Source organism: Tachysurus vachellii, chromosome 1, assembly GCF_030014155.1.
Source record: "Tachysurus vachellii isolate PV-2020 chromosome 1, HZAU_Pvac_v1, whole genome shotgun sequence".
Lineage (NCBI taxonomy): Eukaryota > Metazoa > Chordata > Actinopteri > Siluriformes > Bagridae > Tachysurus > Tachysurus vachellii.
In genome coordinates this window covers 38,545,784-38,563,933 of record NC_083460.1, presented here as the reverse complement: position 1 = coordinate 38,563,933, position 18,150 = coordinate 38,545,784, and the positions used below count along the sequence as shown (strand labels likewise).

Here is an 18,150-nt window from a genome sequence, read left to right as displayed (position 1 = left end):
ATAGCAGGGTTTAATAAATAGCTTTATTCAGCACTCATTAAAGTAATAATAGTGTAGAATTGTAGTAAATAGTTGAAGGTTATATACAAATGTCTTCTGGGATATGATTAAGCTCCTCACTTCACAAAGAAACTGTTAAACGTGGTTCGAAGGTCACATTTTCTCCAACCAGCCAGTTCAGCAAACTGACATTGCTTCACTTGATCAGACATTTGATCTATTATTCAACAAGAAATGAAAAAGTGTGGCTTCTGTAAAGGTTCCCGGTCTCAGAATACGATATGCCATTTAATACATTCCACTGGAAATGTGACAGACTTTTAGAGTAGTTAATTAGACAGTTTCTGATGTTTTACTACATCCATACTGCATGTTAAGCCTTGTCTTGGAACGCACGTAACAGATTTTAAACTTCATTACAGAGTTGTAACCAGTCAGAACTGTCCAAATATCTTTTCATACCTTTTCACCTTTTTCATTTCACAGTATGAACAGCTAAAAACTGTTAGTATTCTATTCAGTCATGTAACTGTTTTTTATTCAGGTTCTATACATAAATATTTAAAATATTTTTGTGATATACGAAAACGCTGCCGAATTCTCCATTCCGATTGGTCCAAAGGGGGTTTCATTTGATTATAAAACCAGCTCTGACTTTATTTCAAATCTCAGCTTTATATTAATGCGCTCATTCTAATATGCTATTGTTTCTAGAGCAACAAGTGTATGGCACATTATATAATGCTAATAATACCAATACTAATACAAAAACAAAGTTATTTAACAGGAAATTGTATTGTCATCAATAAGCTCTTTTTAAAAAAGACATTTAGGTAACATGCCAGAGGGAAGGAGTCTCCAGTGTCAGCGCTTTGTTAAAAGTCAGTAAGTTTTAGCACCGATGGAAAATCTTCAGAAGGGCTTCTCAGTAACATGACCAGTTGCATGTTATCTTCAAGAGAGAGAAAAAAAAGGAGACTGGTGAGGAACTGATTGTTTACAGCTGATATAATGTAAGTGACTAAATTTCTAATCTAACATTTAATGCAACATGACATATATTTGATTACACTGCTTTGTATTGAGCTACTGTTATTTTTTTTTTTAATTATATTTATATATATATATATATATATATATAAAATATATATGTATTTTTATTTTTCTGTAGCAGCATGGCTTCAAGTATTGTATTCCTTATATACTATCCTTCAAGGATATCTAATAAAAGTGCCGCAATGCTTATTTAATTAAAATCAGCTAGTCAAGCACAACAAAAATCGAATAAAACAAATCTCAGTCATCAGATGAGTATACATCATATGTATATTTACTTAAAATGATCTCCACAGGAAATGTGGATCTGGTAAATATTAGGCACATTTAATTCAATGGCCAAATATACAGTTTGTTTTCGAAGGCATATAAAGTATTGGCAACAGTCTGATATACTGTAAAAAAAAAAAAAGCAACAAAATGGGATTAGCTACAGCAAGCTGATGCTTAATACAGCAACCGCTCTGTTTTTTAGTTCTTACCGTCTTTATCGATTTTATCATAGAAACCTTCTGTATATTTGAATAGTTGTCAGCTCCCTTTTTATACTTTGTTGCATCAGTGAAGAACCACCACATGACCATCACCACTGCAGCACTGAGAATAATATTTATAGGCAGAGTAAAGGTCAGCTGACTAATTCTGCATACCATCAGATACAATATAATTGGTTATTATTGGAATTTGTTGTAGGTCCTGATAAAATGACCAGTGTGTATAGCTTCATAGTCGTGTGTACATGATAATTGGCACCGCTTTATAAACGTGCATACAAATGTGTGTTTTTTGTTTTTTTAAAATCTTTTACAGTATGCACGTTCTTTACAATAGTTCATGGCATCATTATAGTCTCATCCATTCTGCTAGCCGAGTAACAGCAGGTGCTTTGTAGAAACTTTTGGAAAAACCTGCGGAACTCAGTGTTGAAGACGGTATAGATGATGGGGTTGAGCGCACTGTTCACATATCCCAGCCATGTCACTGTGCTCATTAGGTAGTGTGAGATTTCACATGTCTCACACAGGGCCCGTGTGGTATGGACCACGAAGAATGGAGTCCAACAGAAAAGGAAGGCACCTGGAGACAAAGAGAATTAAATGAAATGTGATTCACTTTGAGTCCATATATGGAAATGTGAATATAAAGTAAAATAACTTACATCATGATTTCATAACACTGATTCAGCCAGTCGTACTTCCATTGATTTGTGTGTAAAATTTTCCTCTCACTAATACTGATGTACTGTATCTTTTAGACTTAATCCCTAAACTTTGAATACACAGCGTTTATTTGTGTTCAGTTGAAGTCATGGAAAGACTCTGAGTGTTTATTTAGTCAAGCATCAGGAAAGAGATACACATTATGTCATTTCATAATCGTGGAGCAAAACACGAAAAGGCAGCATGCTTTGACCGCAGTATGCCCCCCTTCCCTTCTTATAAAGGATGAGAAGTCTGAGTCTTAGAATTAGCCCGCATTACAGCACAGTTTGCACAAAAAGCTTTAGATAATTCAGTAATGCCACTGGCGACACACATTTTTATTCTGCATTATGCAACTGCGGCACATGAGCCCATTGTGAACATGACCTTAGTGTCCAAATTCAAATAATGTCATGAAAAGCATGGTCCGTATGCATAAATTGGATTTATGAATGAGTCTTATGTATGTCATGCTAAATTATTTAAAAAAATGATGATGGGATTCCTATAAATATCCACTAATGGGGTTGGACTCTGATACAGCAAATGTGACGTTGAAATATGACGTATTTTAAGTAATCTCCAGGGTTCGGACACGAATTATTAGCATTCAGTTGGTCTCATCTTTTGTATATGACCTGTAAATGAAATTGTTGATTAAACTGGATGGATGCCCATTTTGATGTAATGCATGCTGTATATATCTGGTATCATGTATTATAAGGAAGAATTGCTTCAGGCCTTTTCGGGGAATTATTCAAATAATTCATGCTAAATCAAAGATTCAAATGCTATCTGTCTCATATTTATTGGCCCAGGTTGTATAAAAGGTAAGATCATGTTTCGAAATATGGAGAAGTATCTTATACATCCTGCATCCAGTGACATGATTTTTTTTTTAGGTATACTGAAAGTAAAGTAATATTGGACTCTGTATTGCATGGCACTACAATGCACTGACTAACTATAGTGTGTAAAACAGACTCGAGAGCTTGTGTAGAGGGAGACCTCAATAACCTCAGGCCCAAGTATTAATTTCTTATTATAAAAAACTTCATCATTGTGACCTATGAGGAAAAATTAAGTGTTAGATATAATCAGGTAATTTACTTATTAAAAAATGAATAAGGTAAAAATGAAAAAGCTGTTTAAATGACTCCAGGTTGTAAAAAGTTTGACACACCGTGAAAACATAGCTTTAAGTAGAAAATGGTGAGGAGTGTGAATGCAGAACACGCTATCTGAATCTGACAGCTTGGTCTGTGTTTCATTTAAAGGTGTCACCTCTATCATAGGTGTGATTACAATTATTTTTCATTCTGAATCATGAGATGATTTGAACTGTGGGAAGACATGGGTCAGGAGACGGGTTCATTCATTCATTCATTCATTTTCTACCGCTTATCTGAACCACCTCGGGTCACGGGGAGCCTGTGCCTATCTCAAGCTTCATCGGGCATCAAGGCAGGATACACCTTGGACGGAGTGCCAACCCATCGCAGGGCACACACACACTCTCATTCACTCACGCAATCACACACTACGGACAATTTTCCAGACATGCCAATCAACCTACCATGCATGTCTTTGGACAGGGGGAGGAAACCGGAGTACCCGGAGGAAACCCCCGAGGCACAGGGAGAACATGAAAACTCCACACACAAGGCGGGAACCGAACCCCCAACCCTGGAGGTGTGAGGCGAACGTGCTAACCACTAAGCCACGAGACGGGTTTAATATAAAGAAAATAACAGGAGTACACTGAGGTGTATGTGTCAGTTTGTTTTTTGTTTTTTTTTCAGGTTTGTCTTCATTAAGTGTGTTTATTATTCTCTCTACAGTGAACATCACTCAGCTTCTCTTTAGACACAGCCAACGTTTCCAGGATCAGAATTAGAGATGAGTGAATATTTGAGTTTTTCACTGAAATGATACCAAACTGAGTAACCTACTTAATCCAACTGGGGCATTATGTAACCTGTTATTTATCTTTGTTTATCCTTGCTATTGGGTTAATATTGCGAGTGAGTGATGGCTGGATAGTGATGATGTGAATTTTTACCTTTTAAACCCAAACAAATATAATGAAGGTAATAGGTAAGATTGAGGTATGCATTTAAAAGATTAAGAATTTACAGGGTGCAGGTAGTTTAGTCTATTTAGCATAGTTCGTAGTTTAATCCATTTAGAAATAGAAATAATGTGACATTTAACATCTGGGTTCTACAGTAAGTTATATTTGTGTGTGTGGATATATATATATATATATATTTTTGTGAAAGACTAATATGCTTGTATACAAAATCTGCTCAAAGCAGTATTCATAAAAAATTTAATCTATCTTGCCGACATGAGTCACAGAATGACTCAAATTATTTATGCAGAGAGTTTCCGGGTTTCCAGCCCATCACAGTATCTGCATATAGCTTCACGATTACATTATACAAAATTGCGCATTGCCTCTGGTAGTTTATCAAGATATTTTTTTAAGTTTATTAAGAAATGATTGTCAGCTGACATCTTTATTAAAGACTTATTAAAAAATTATGTTGCATGGTACAGTACAAAAAAACCACAACAACAACAAAAACAGTATCTTTCTTTAGACTGTAGACCAAAGCAGTCATGTCTTTGAGTCCATATATGGAAATGTGAATGTGCCATTAAATCCATATATGGTAAAGGGTATGCAGCTCTGTCCATATATGGATAACTTCTATTAGATAAATGCTGCTATTTATTTTCCACATATTTTGTATCTAGATAACTTTCAAGAGCTTCAGGCTTCGAGAGCTTTCAAGAAAATTCTGACAGAATTTACGATTATATTCAATTAATTATTCATTCATAAATGTTTATAACCTTCACTATGTAACATGAGATAACTCCTACTTGACAGGATGTTTGCCATATTTTTAAATATTCATGCTTATCACTGCTAAGACACCCATTTAAACTAGCTAACCTGAGCTAAATGATAATAAATGTTCAAGGTCAATGCTACACCTAACCAGCTACCTAATTATGAATATAAACTATATATAATCTTCACTAGTAGGATGTTAGGTAACATGCACCATTTTGAAAGGGGTTGCAGGAGATTTTAAAAATTATATTCAGAACTGATATTTACTGCAATAGCTAACATGAAATAAAGTGAGTCAAGTGACAGGATTTCAAATACAATTTTTTAATTCATACTCACAGATGAGAATGTTCTTTACTGCTAGCACTAGCTAACATGAAATAACTGCTAACTGGATTTTTGATTCATAATAAATGTTCATAATATTTGCTAGTAAAAATCCAGCTGGCAAAAAAGAGGTAATCAGATTGGATTTTAAGCCATATTCATAAATATTGGGGCTAAAATTGCCAGCTAGCTAATATATGCTAACCTGGTAGGATATCTTAAAGGATTTTTTGTTATTAATGGTTAGAATGTTAAAAATAATATTGTGTTTTAAATACTATGTATGTCAGCTAGACATTTAGGATAAGCTAACATGACAAAATAGTTCTAAAAAGGAAACATTTGTGGGGAAAGTACAATCTTAAAAGTATTGCTATTTATGAAGAGGTTTCAGCCAATTCCACTTGTATATTCAGCTCATCTTGGTCTACAATCAGCTGTCAAATGTGCCTCCTATTTGGCTGGAATGAAAGCCTATAGCCATAGGATTTGTGGATAAGTTTGAAGATCCCTGCTTTATTGGTAGGTCCCTGAATCTATATATGGGCTATATCTGCTCTACTGAAAGACATGCATACATACTGCATTACCCATATTTGTTTAAAGCCATCCTTGATTATCCTTGAACACTTACCCACAACGACAGGTAGGACCTTCATGGCTTTCCGCTCTCTGCCATTGATCTTGGCCCTCTTCTTTCTTTGGGCTGTGCTTTGAAACTCAGCGTAGGCAACAGTATGAATGGTGCTGTACTCTGGTGGTAAGGGGCAGCTTGGCCGCATGTCGTCATCAAGCTCATCCACGTTACACTGAGCCAAGTCTTGCTGGATGACGCGAGGCAACGCAGGCATAGGGGTTGGCAAGGCTGCCAGCGGCGGAAGAGCGGCAGCAGCAGCGGCATGCTGAAGCTTACAGCAGGCCTGGATACTCTTCCTCAGCTTGGCCTTCCGGGCCTCCTCCCAGCGACGGAGGCCATAGAACATCCCACAGTACAGCAGGAGCATAATGGGGCACGGGATGAAAAAAGAGCAGACAGAAGAGTACACTACATAGTTGTCATCCTCCAACTTGCACACTGTTGGGTCACGGTTTGGGACATTGTTTATGCCAAAAATTATGGGGGAGGCCACAGCTAAGGCAAGGAGCCAAGTGCCCGAAAGTAAAACGATTTGCCGATGGTCCACATGCCTTCGGTTATAGTTCAGTGGGACAGACACTGCGATGAACCTGTCAATAATGCACAGATGTTAAACCAGAACTTTCAATATACACATATAGAGAGCTGTTTGGGGTCATGATGACAAATTCCAATTTTTTCTATACAGTTCAACTTCTAAAAAGTGCTATTTTGCTACATTTTACAGAACCTTTCCATGGCCAATTAAGCTATTCATAAACACTAAGAAAATATGTTCCTGGATATGTTAGATATACATAAAATGAAAATGCAAACCTGTCAACGCTGATTGCACATAGGTTGAATATAGAGGCTGTGCAAAGCATCACATCCATAGCCATCAACCCATCACAGATGACCGTGTTCAAGGACCAGACACCACCCTGAAACTAGACAGAATATAGTCTAATCTAAAACTAGTTCCTTATTTGCCATAAGCACACCTCAATGCATTCATCTACAACAGGGGTACGTCTTTATCATTTTAAAGCTTAACAAATAGTGACTAGACCATGGCTATAGGTAAACACTTTGGTGGTATCGTTCCATTTCGATTAGCAGAGAATGAACCCATACTCCATTCTCTGTCCAATCATTTGAACACTCTGTTTTCATTGTCACCTTATATTTACTAAGCCATGTTGTGAATTTTCTAATCAGACCAAATTAGGTGAAAAAAATAAAACTCTTTGTGCCATCCTCTGAGGTCCGAAGAGCTGCGTTGAGCTGAGTGCCTATGAATAGCTAAAATATAGGATCTGCTGGAGAAACAGCCGGAACCATGGAACATTTTGTCATATTTTAGTCAACTAGGCTACAGTATATTTTTCAAGGTACTCAGTTGGAGTTGATCAAATACTTTTTACTGGGATAAGGCCCAACAGTTACCTATAATATACAGAGTATACAATCTACTGTATAATATACTATATACTATACATCAACAGTTTCCAAGTTTAAACTGGGCTTCTGCTATAGGCTTCAGTTAAGTTATATACTACTGGTTCATTTATACTGAACACCTCAGCATGGTTTAGGAAAAGTGTTTGATCACATCTGCCTGCAGTTTCTCATAAGCTTTCATTATCCTACATATTGTTGTGTCTAATGTTGGTGTCTTAACTCCTTTTGGATGCTCTTTATCTTCAATTTTTACATATCTCTGAGGTAAAGGTCAAATCTGTATATTTTTTCTTTCCCCCTGAACAACTTGTTTAAGACAATGTGTTATTAAGTCCTGCTGTGTTTATTTTTCTCACTCTAGGAACCTAGCTATATAAAACTTGCAGGTATCGGCGCCACTCAAGGGATTTGTCTGTGTACAAACACCAAGTGGGTGAAGGTTAATCTTTTCATTCATGCCCCATTTAAGGGATTTTCTCGGTTTTTGTCTGAAATCCTTGTAATACATAAAGGTGTGTGGAATGACTGTAAGGAGCCTCAAAGTAGGGTTGACTTTCATCTTGTCTGTTAAGGCATTACTAAACTCCTGTTTTATGCAACAGGGCAGACAGATTAAATCTGTGCTAGTGACCCAAGGTTAATGGGATCAGATAAATGGATTAAATTATAAACACGTAACAGGACAGAGGTATTTCCAGGCATCTCTCTCTGTATGTCTGTCTCTAGTCATTTGTATAGTTGAATGCAAAAGTTTGTACACATGGATTCTGGACTCTGTTATACAATTTACAAATAAAAAAATACAATATGGGTGCATGGTGAAACATGAAACAATCCAAAATATAAGGAAATAACAAAAGTAAAGTTTACTTCCCGTTTTACTTTGAAGCTGGTCAGAGGAGATCAATTTTTAAACATGTTATTGTGACTGTTAAAAATAGAAATAATTTAAGAATAAAAAAAAAATCTTTTATTTGTGAGATTGGATGAAACATCTCTGAAACTGTACTGAAATTGAACATTGTATCAAATTTCTTGTCTTTTGTCCCAAGTGTATGCAAAATTTTGCACCGTATATTAGATGCTATTTAGGTTCAATATAGGCATTTTGAGTGGTCACCGTTTCACCATTGTCACTATTTTACCATGTATATTATTTTTAAATTACTAAGATGCTCGCTCTTGGTCCTTTGTCAAAAAATGTTACCTATGCAGTCCAATTTATTATAATAAAATGAAAAATTATAACATTATTGAACCTTTTTAACACTTTTCACGTAGTTTGAGTGAATTCAGGTAAAGTAATAATACCGTTTTTTTAAAATACTTTGCTCATGTCTGTTCTTTAAGCCTAACTTGGTAACTGAGAATAAGATTATTTGCAGGTGAATATGATAAAATTAGAATGGATTGAAGATTCTCGATGAAGGATTGGTAATTTCAAGGGAAACATTTTGCCAGGCTCAGGTTACTGTCTTTACAGATTTCTGCAGGTTCACCTCATATCCAATCCCAAATACATGCATGTAGCTATTCTAAATTTCCCCTACATCAATGTGTGTACAAATGGGTGCACATGATGATGTGCGATAGCCTGGCCTCCCGGAATATGATCTCATGATCCTGACCAGGTTTAAAGCATTTACTGAACGAATGAGTCAATCTTGTAACATTTGTCCAAGATTGAAGGGTTATAGGACATGTATGGATCTTTATGTGTAAACTATAACACATTACTGTAAGAGTTCAGTTTAGAAAGAACAATACAAAACGGTAAATGGGATAAAATGAGGTAAAATAAGATTACACTTTAAGCTCCATGGTCCTTAGTTTGATCCCGAGTGTGGGGAACTGTCTATTTGGAGTTTTGGATGTTTTCCTAGTTTTTGTGTGGTTTTGTTCTGGTTCTCCGGTTTCCTTCAAAACCATGCAAGTAGGTGTGAAAGAGTACATGAATGTGTGTGTGTGTTTGTGTGTGTGTGTGTGTGTGTGTGTGTGTGCGTGTATGAGTGTGTTCAGCAATAGACTGCTATAATATTCAGAATGTGTGTCACCACCACGTACGCGTGTTCTTGGGGTAGGTTACAGATTCATCTTGACCATGATTCATAAATTAACTAAATGCTCTATAAATATTACTTTGCTTGAAAATCCACTCTTTATGAGTCATGATACAGAAATTGTAGTAATGTCTGAAACATTTTGGTGTTAAAGCACCAGACATGCAATATCCACTTTGTGTGCCTATACACGTTTATGTTTATTCACCTGACTGGCATTTTTGCAATACAGGTGAGATAGGACACAACCCAGGAAAGGGCCCAACAGTGGCTCTTTTGCAGTTACTAGGAACATGAAACCAGCAGAGCATGAATCCCCTTCATGCACATGTTCAAGGTCTCATAACAGTCAGGCCGGATATGACGGTAACCAATGGACTAAGCATACTAAAGAATGTTCTTTCCATTCTCAGATTTTTCAGTATTCCAAATGTATTCTTATCCCAAAGAAAGTATGAACAGAATAAAAAAAGGCCATAGAGTTTATAAGCGAATAATATTTCTCATTAAAGTATAGCCTTTTTAATCACATTAATATTTTAAGAAGATAAGGTTGGCTTTAATGCTTCCCTCATGAAGGTATTGTGAAGAATTTCTAAAAGATCTTCCAGTAATCTTCTGCATTTAGAGTGCTAATGGACTAATGGACAAGCGGGGCCAGAAATGGGCACTTATCAGTTTTAAAATTCTCTATTAAAATAAAAAAGAAAGAAACCACTTTGCTTTTAAAATACATAACTGAAAATGACTGGAGCCCTGCCATTTAGTTAGGATATTATGCAGTTGTTTTGGGTGATATATTATCGACAATTTACTCAAACTTTTACTATCTTCACCCTGTGCATTCCAGGTCCACACATATATACATATATTTGCTCGTTTGCCTCTTACCTCGGCGTACACGAACAGCGGCAACACTAAGACAGCCAGCAGAAGATCAGCCGCAGCCAGGCTTACGATAAAGTAATTGGTCGTGGTCTTTAAAGCTTTTTCCCTGTAAACACTAAGACAGACCAGGACATTGCCGCAAATGATGACTACGATGAGAAAAATGCCGAATATAAGCGCCGGGAAGTTGCGCACCGTGATGTGCGGCGCGGTGATATTCAGCTCGCTCAGGTTCTTCATCCTGAAACCTCATCGACATGGACAACTTTTCTTATCCAAACCAGTGCGTCTTCTTCACCCAAACATCAGGTTCATTTGGTACATCCGCAACCATCTTTCTGACGCGCTTTTTTGGGGGGAGGGGAGGAAAGAACTACCCCATGTCTAACGTTGCAGCTCATGAGCAGATCTCCATGTCTCCATGTCTCCTGACGCACTGCTGCGTAAAGTCACATATAATCGTTGCTCGCGCTTTTATATTTTGAATATGCTGGTCCAGTGAAAGGCAAGCGATTTTTTTTTGCTGGATGAACCACGTAGAAGCTTCGCACTGAGGGCTGTGAAGACTCTGCGCCCTCACACTAAGTTGTGAGTGCTTTCAGACATCCTGCTCAGGTGCGCCGCGTGGGAGGAACAGCTTTACATCATTTAACGGTTCCATGTGATCCGGTGATGACGTTGTGAAGAAGAAGAAGAAAAAGAAGCAGGTGATGATGCTGATGATGGTGATTTCATGTGAAGTGGATAGAGAGCCCTTTGAGGGGAGAAGATTGTCTACATGCATTAATTAAGCATTAGATGATTTTCCTTAATCTTTCTTTAACTGTTCAGTTTCTGCAACCATGATGGCTTCAGATATCTGTACTTGGCTGACAGGAGTAAAGCATGGTGTTATCTTTTGCTGTTGTAGCCCATCCATCTCGAGATTTTCTGCATAGCGAGATGTATTTCTACTCACCAGGATTGTAAATTATGATAATGAATCTTTTCTGGCAGTTCAAACCAGTCTGGCCATTTTTCAGATCTCTCTTTCGCTCATTTGCAGGATGTTTTTTTTTTTTCTTCACCATTCTGTGTAAACTCTAAAGAATGTTATGTGTGAAAATCCCAGAAGCTCAGCAGTTTATAAAATACTTAAACCAGCCTATCTGGTACCTACAATCATGCCATGATCAAAGTCATAGAGACCAGATTTTTCTTTTAATCTCAAGTTTGATTCAAAAATTAACTAAAGCAATTGCCCTGTATCTCTATGATTGTATGCATTGCACTGCTGCTACATGATTGGCTGATAAAATACGTGCTTGAATATGCAGGTTCCTCACAATGATTCCTCAAGTGTACGCTGCATGTATATTGAACATTTTTACATAATCTTCACTCTTCTCCTTCTTCCATTATCTTCTTATGTATATATTTTGTATTAGTCTCACAAAAAGCATTTCAGTATATACAACTGTCCTTGACATTTCGTACACATAATTAAAACATGTGCTGAATTAACCCATAGTAGATAACTTGATTACTTCTTCCAGTGGAGAATTACGACCTGAATTAATAGTTGAATTACTAGTGTTTAAATGAATGAAATCTTCCTGCATTCAACTACTGCATCCATTCTTTTCATATTCTCTCTCACTCACTCATTTTCTACTGCTTATCCGAACTACCTCGGGTCACGGGGAGCCTGTGCCTATCTCAGGCATCAAGGCAGGATACACCCTGGATGGAGTGCCAACCCATCGCAGGGCACACACACACTCTCATTCACTCACGCACTCACACACTACGGACAATTTTCCAGAGATGCCAATCAACCTACCATGCATGTCTTTGGACCGGGGGAGGAAACCGGAGTACCCGGAGGAAACCCCTGAGGCACGGGGAGAACATGCAAACTCCACACACACAAGGCGGAGGCGGGAATCGAACCCCCAACCCTGGATGTGTGAGGCTATCGTGCCAACCACTAAGCCACCGTGCCCCCCACTTCTTTTCATATTGAAAAATCTAAATGAAATGAACACATTAAGTTATCTTTTCCAGCATTTAATTAGTGCACACAGATTGAATTAAGCCTAAACAGATTTAATGAATACCTACACATCTGTGCTACTTATTTCAGTGTCGAATCTACAATGCTACTTCTTCTAACCTTTAATTAACACATTACTGTTCCAACTCTTCCAGTATTTGCATTCTACCTACATTTTCACATGGTAATTAAAGTGAATCAGCTGTTCAAAATCCACAGAGCCTGGAATTAACATCAGTACTGAAATAACACACATTTTATTATATACATTATCATGGATTGAAATGGATCTACACAAAGAATACTACAGGTCTCAAATGAAATGCGGACAACGATCTCACTTTAGAATGAAACCTTACAATTTGAACAGGGATGTGTAGACTTTCTATATCCACTGTACATATACAGTATGTATATATATATATATATATATATATATATATATATATATATATATATATATATATATATATATATATATATGGTTGCCGTCTGTTCATAATTTTAAGTTGGAAGGGGTCACAAAGCGTGAGCCTATGGTGAGCCTATTGTGATCTAATTACATGAAATTATGATGAATAGTATAGTATGATTATGTCCAGCACTGTCAGAAATAAAGGACATTTTAGTTGCTCAGGTTATGTACATTGTAAATGTATCCTTCAAAAATGATTTCTAATTATATTCCTTAAATGACCTTTAAAGGCCGCTTTCTCGGGGTGAACGATAGATTTTATTATTCAGACCAAAGTTTAAAAAAAGACTGTGTTGTACTGTAATGATTGTACTGCATCAGTGATACACATTTATACTGTGAAGTAGTACGGTTTGATCTGTTTTTTTCCTCCAACCCTTTTTTCTCCAAGCAAGGTAACTTCTAGCCTCAAATTGTCCCAGTGATCTGTGACTCAAGAGTGCTACAGGTTTTTCAAGTAGTCTTACAGAATATAACCTCTTTTTTATTGCAGCATCTTCGCTCATCCGACTCAAAAAATTGATCGCTGTTAGTTAGAAATGCTTCGAGCTAAACGCATAAGTCACATTTGAATAGTTATGCTTGTCTGCTCTTGTTTCAGTCAAATGCTAATTATAGCTCGTTCATCACTACAGCAACTCGGTAACCGCCGAGGGAGAGGCTTTTAATCGCTCAACATATCAATCACAGACGCTCTCAATCGGCTAGTGTCACTGGCTGACCCGAGAAGTGAGCCATCGCTCAGTAATACAGTGCTGAGGCTGCTGGACTGCACCATGTTCAAATCTCACTATGTCCAGCTGACTGTGGGCCCTTGAGCAAGGCTTGTAAGAGTCATATACAAATTTCTGATATTTATTCTTAAACGCTGTATTTAATTTTCTATATTTTTTATTTTTATTTTTATAAAAAAAAAAATTTATTTTATATTTATTTTTTCTTTATTTAATATGTATTTTGTTGATCGAGCACTATGATTATAATTTCAAACTTTAATTTGCCGGTTTTGAATGAGTTCATTTTGGAAATAAACTTCATGGTGAAGTATTAACCTCCAGCAATTCGTGTGTCGATTGAGCAAGAGTAAGACAAAGCTCCTGTTCATTATATTCAACAAGGATCAAACTCAGTGACTGCGCTATGGATTATTGAACACACCGTATATGAAGGTATGCCTGTGTTTATCGAATAATTCAAAACACTATGGATAGCATCTGAAATGTTTTAAAAGTTCAATTAAGCTCAGTTGTATACAAATAAGGGTATTTTTACCAAATGATGCCTTGGGCATTGCTAGGATCCGTTCAGTTTTTTCATAGCAATCTTACATTCACATGTGGTTTCTCAGATAAATAACTGTAGTGCACAACTGTAGTGCGTTCAGTATAAAACTTGTTGAAATACACTGTTAAAGCCTGGAAAATTCATTCTTCACTTAGACAGACATTGTTGGACTAATAACTGTATTACTGCATTACTAATAACTGCTTTAAAAATCAAAAAACAAAAAAAACTTGTCATGTTTATGTACGACTGTCATGAGTGATGAGGCAGATCGGGTTTTACAAATCCCGAGCACAGTTTTCATTTACCCCCTTACGCCTGTGAGAGCTTTGCCAGCTGAACATCTGCGCTATTGTTCATTTGCATTTGTCGTTCTCCTCTGCTTGCTTCGGGACCCGGCAGATGCTTCTGTCTATCCGCCTCGCCTGGGGCCTGTGGGAGACTGATTGCTACTAATGTCATTGTAATCATATACACGCCAAGAGTACACAAGCAAAACACGCTGACATTTGTTTTAAGATTTAAAAAGATGGTGTGAAGAGTGTTTATGGGCATAAGTGCTGTTCACCGTCTATGCTCTGATAAATTTGAATTAAAAAGGTTTAATTAATTGGAGTCGTTGTTGTTAATGGGTTAACAACACAAATAGACTTTTTTTTCCAACATGTTTTCAGTTATTTGTGATGATAAGATTAAAGAGCGTTATACCAAAATGCTGCTGAATTCTCAGAAGGCGATGATTCATTTTCTCTAACAGCTGCTTTGTCAGTTGCTGTGAAATATATAATCTTTATATTAACATGTTGTTTCTTATACATGATCGTATCCATAAGTATCTTCGTAACTTTCAGGCGAACATCCTCTATGAACAAATTTAGAAAAAAAAGAAGAGTAGTGGTAGAGATGGTGAAGTGCTTGTGCTGGCAGATTGCTGTGGACTAAATATAAAAGTCTGTTTTTTTTCTAAAAGGTAATAAAATGTATTTTCTGTGAGGGAATTTCGGCTAACGTAACGATTGGCTGCAGCGTCTCTTTGGCCGTGTAAGCACCCTTGTGTCATCGATGGAAAAGAGAGACAGTATGTTTTCCCGCAAAGCTTTAGTGCATTTGCATATTATCAAATGTCTGGTCCATTTTGCTTGAAAACCATTTGTTTTTACTGGGTCAATAAGATATATTAGCATATTGTTGACATGCTGTGGAATAGGCCAGGCAAATGGCCACTTCCTATGAAAACATGTGTTTCTTGGCTTTGTTTCAAAATGTATCAGACTTTCTAGCAAAACTGTCAGTCTGTAGTCATTAATGGATATTAATATCTGCCTATTTTCATAGTAAGGCGACTAGTCTTTTTTTCATAGTATGTAAACAAAAAATGCTTGGATATCTTATTTATCCACAAACAAATGGGTTTTAAATGAAAAAGTTATTTTGAATAACTTTTAGAGAATGTGTCACTATGAGGCTTTTTTTTTTTTTTTTTACCAATCCAGTGATTATAATCATCCACCAAAAAGTATCCCACATTTTTATTTAATATTGAAGCCAGTCAGATTACAAACATCAAGATCCTGAAGCTTGTTGCCAGAAAAGTCTATAGCATGTATATTGAGACTACACTAGGTTACAGTGGTTACAGTGTTGGCCTGCTGATTGTAAAGTTGTGAGTTTGATCCCGAGAGCCACAAAGCTGCCTCTCCTGGGCCCCTGAGCAAGGCCCTTAACCGTCAATTGCTCAGCTGTATAATTCAGACAAATGTAAGTTGCTCTGGATAATTATCTGACAATTAATTGTCTGACAAATGCCATAAATGTAACAGCTTTACTGATGAAAATCATTATCTCTTTGTCATCCAGTCACTGTTCTCACTCCTTTTATTCTTTCAGCACACAGTTCTTAACATAACAAAAAGATGTAACACTAAAAATCATGTATGGGCTAGTAGAAGCAAAGACACAAAGAGGCTGAGCAGGAGAGATGTCTTCGAATTCAGTTTTTAGGTTCTGAGCATGCTATAGTAATATATAATTAGTTAGATTTTTACACTGTTTTCTCATTTTATTGGCAATTCGCACACACTAGGTGATTTCTTGCACACAAAGCTACCAAGGAAAAAAACTGAAAGCTAAATATTAACTTCCTTCCTTTTTTGAAAGCACTGCTCATCACCACACTTGGAGATACTAACTGCCCACTAGTTCAAACATGACCTTACACAACCCCACAATTGGCTAATGTTGCTCTAAATAACTTACTTCTTTTACTCTCACATGCGTCATCAAGACCTAGTAACCTGTGAACGTCTTTCTGTTGCACAGATAACTATTTTTGAGACCTAATTCCTGCATGATATTATCCAATGTCACCTACTTACAACAAAGTCACATCTAATCCAATCGGGGCAGAAGAAAACAGCAAAAAATGTACAAAAATTTAAAACGTTAAATATTCCCTTACTTTGTACAAATTCTGACCTGCACTTATGACAAAGTAATGATGACTTGTCATTCTTTTGCAGTTTCACCACAGGAGCAGGATAATTGTCAGAAGCTAATCATGGAAAGAAGTTGAGAGGGGGGTCTAAATGCATATTCATATAGGATGTATTTTACATAAATCATGATTACGTTGACATTTTACACATCAAATGGCTCTACAAAGTGATTCCAGCACTACATAAAAATCAGTATAATTGTCCAATTTATTTTACTTCTCTCAGGATGGACATCACACACTGTACAGCTGGTACTGCAAGACAGCTGGTCAGCACATCTTGTGTAATTACAGTGTGTGTTGTCTAAAGATAATACCTCTGTGATAACAGCTTAGACACAATTAGGATGATGTGCGGTGGTCATATGAGCCATAGACATGGTCCCAATGATGTTAAGAGGTCATATGAGCCATAGACAGGATTGTAATGATCTGGGAAGTCATGTAAAAACCACCTGATGCTGTTGTCATAATCTGTATGTGGGTAATTAAAATAGTGAAATAATCTGTCAAAATTCCCCCTATGTGAAAACTAAATAAGAAAAAAATTAATATACTGTGAGAAAGCCATTATTTGTCACATATAGAGTATACATTACAATAGAGTAAAATTATTTTCCTTGCATATCCCAGCTTCAGAGCACAGGATAAGGCATGATACAGCACACCTGAAGCATAAGCATGTAATGGCCTTGCTCAAGAGCGTAACAGTGGCAGCTTGAACCTCTGACCTTCAGATCAGCAAAACAGAGCCTTAGCCACTAAGCTGCAGTAAACAGCAATAAGTGATGTTTTAAGTTTAACAAATAGGAAACACATTGAAATAGTGTATAGTTATAGTTTTCTTTTAAAACTATTTTTATAACCCCATAATTAGTCCAATCGTTTATTTGTAAATTTCACTATGACTGACACTTTTACATTAAATATTTGAACCTTGAAAGAATGATAGGTCTTACAATGCAACGGATAGTGATTTCCAGAAACTGATATACCAAAGATAACTGCATAATATTTTTGTTTGTTTATTTGTTTGTTCGGTCATTCATTTATAGGCCTCTGGCTGGCTCATTGGGGATAAATCTATATCTATACAGTATCTTGGATATCTGTAAAGCTCCTTTGTTAAAAGAGCTATTTAAATAAAACTGAATTGAATTGGGGGGCACGGTGGCTTAGTGGTTAGCACGTTCGCCTCACACCTCCAGGGTTGGGGGTTCGATTCCTGCCTCCGCCTTGTGTGTGTGGAGTTTGCATGTTCTCCCCGTGCCTCTGGGGTTTCCTCCGGGTACTCTGGTTTCCTCCCCTGGTCCAAAGACATGCATGGTAGGTTGATTGGCATCTCTGGAAAAATTGTCCGTAGTGTGTGATTGCGTGAGTGAA

The 18,150-nt window shown here is 36.8% G+C and overlaps 1 protein-coding gene across 3 annotated transcripts; it reads right to left on the bottom strand.

Annotated features, from left to right (window-relative positions):
• Window positions 1–900: 900 nt before the first annotated feature.
• On the bottom strand, window positions 901–11,092 carry drd4b (dopamine receptor D4b). Of its 3 annotated transcripts, XM_060865392.1 has the most exons (6): window positions 10,483–11,092; window positions 6,905–7,017; window positions 6,086–6,678; window positions 1,965–2,133; window positions 1,539–1,653; window positions 901–952 (listed from the first exon to the last, which is right to left on the bottom strand). In XM_060865392.1, exons 1-6 carry the CDS (start codon window positions 10,717–10,719, stop codon window positions 926–928), a joined length of 1,254 nt encoding a protein of 417 aa, XP_060721375.1. In that variant the 5' UTR covers window positions 10,720–11,092; the 3' UTR covers window positions 901–925. The 3 variants fall into 3 exon arrangements, with proteins under 3 accessions (XP_060721375.1, XP_060721367.1, XP_060721382.1); XM_060865384.1 differs by lacking the exon at window positions 901–952 and having other exon boundaries at window positions 1,373–1,653; XM_060865399.1 differs by lacking the exon at window positions 901–952 and having other exon boundaries at window positions 1,520–2,133.
• Between the last annotated feature and the right edge of the window lie 7,058 nt (window positions 11,093–18,150).

What these genes read in the sequence shown, in the direction of transcription:
- drd4b (XM_060865384.1), bottom strand. Translation starts at nt 10,719, where the DNA reads ATGAAGAACCTGAGCGAGCTGAATATCACCGCGCCGCACATCACGGTG. An exon ending in TGTGCAATCAGCGTTGACAG is followed by an intron (nt 6,679 to 6,904) that starts GTTTGCATTTTC and finishes CATTATTGACAG; the next exon opens with GTTCATCGCAGTGTCTGTCC. An exon ending in GGTCCTACCTGTCGTTGTGG is followed by an intron (nt 2,134 to 6,085) that starts GTAAGTGTTCAA and finishes CTTTGTCTCCAG; the next exon opens with GTGCCTTCCTTTTCTGTTGG.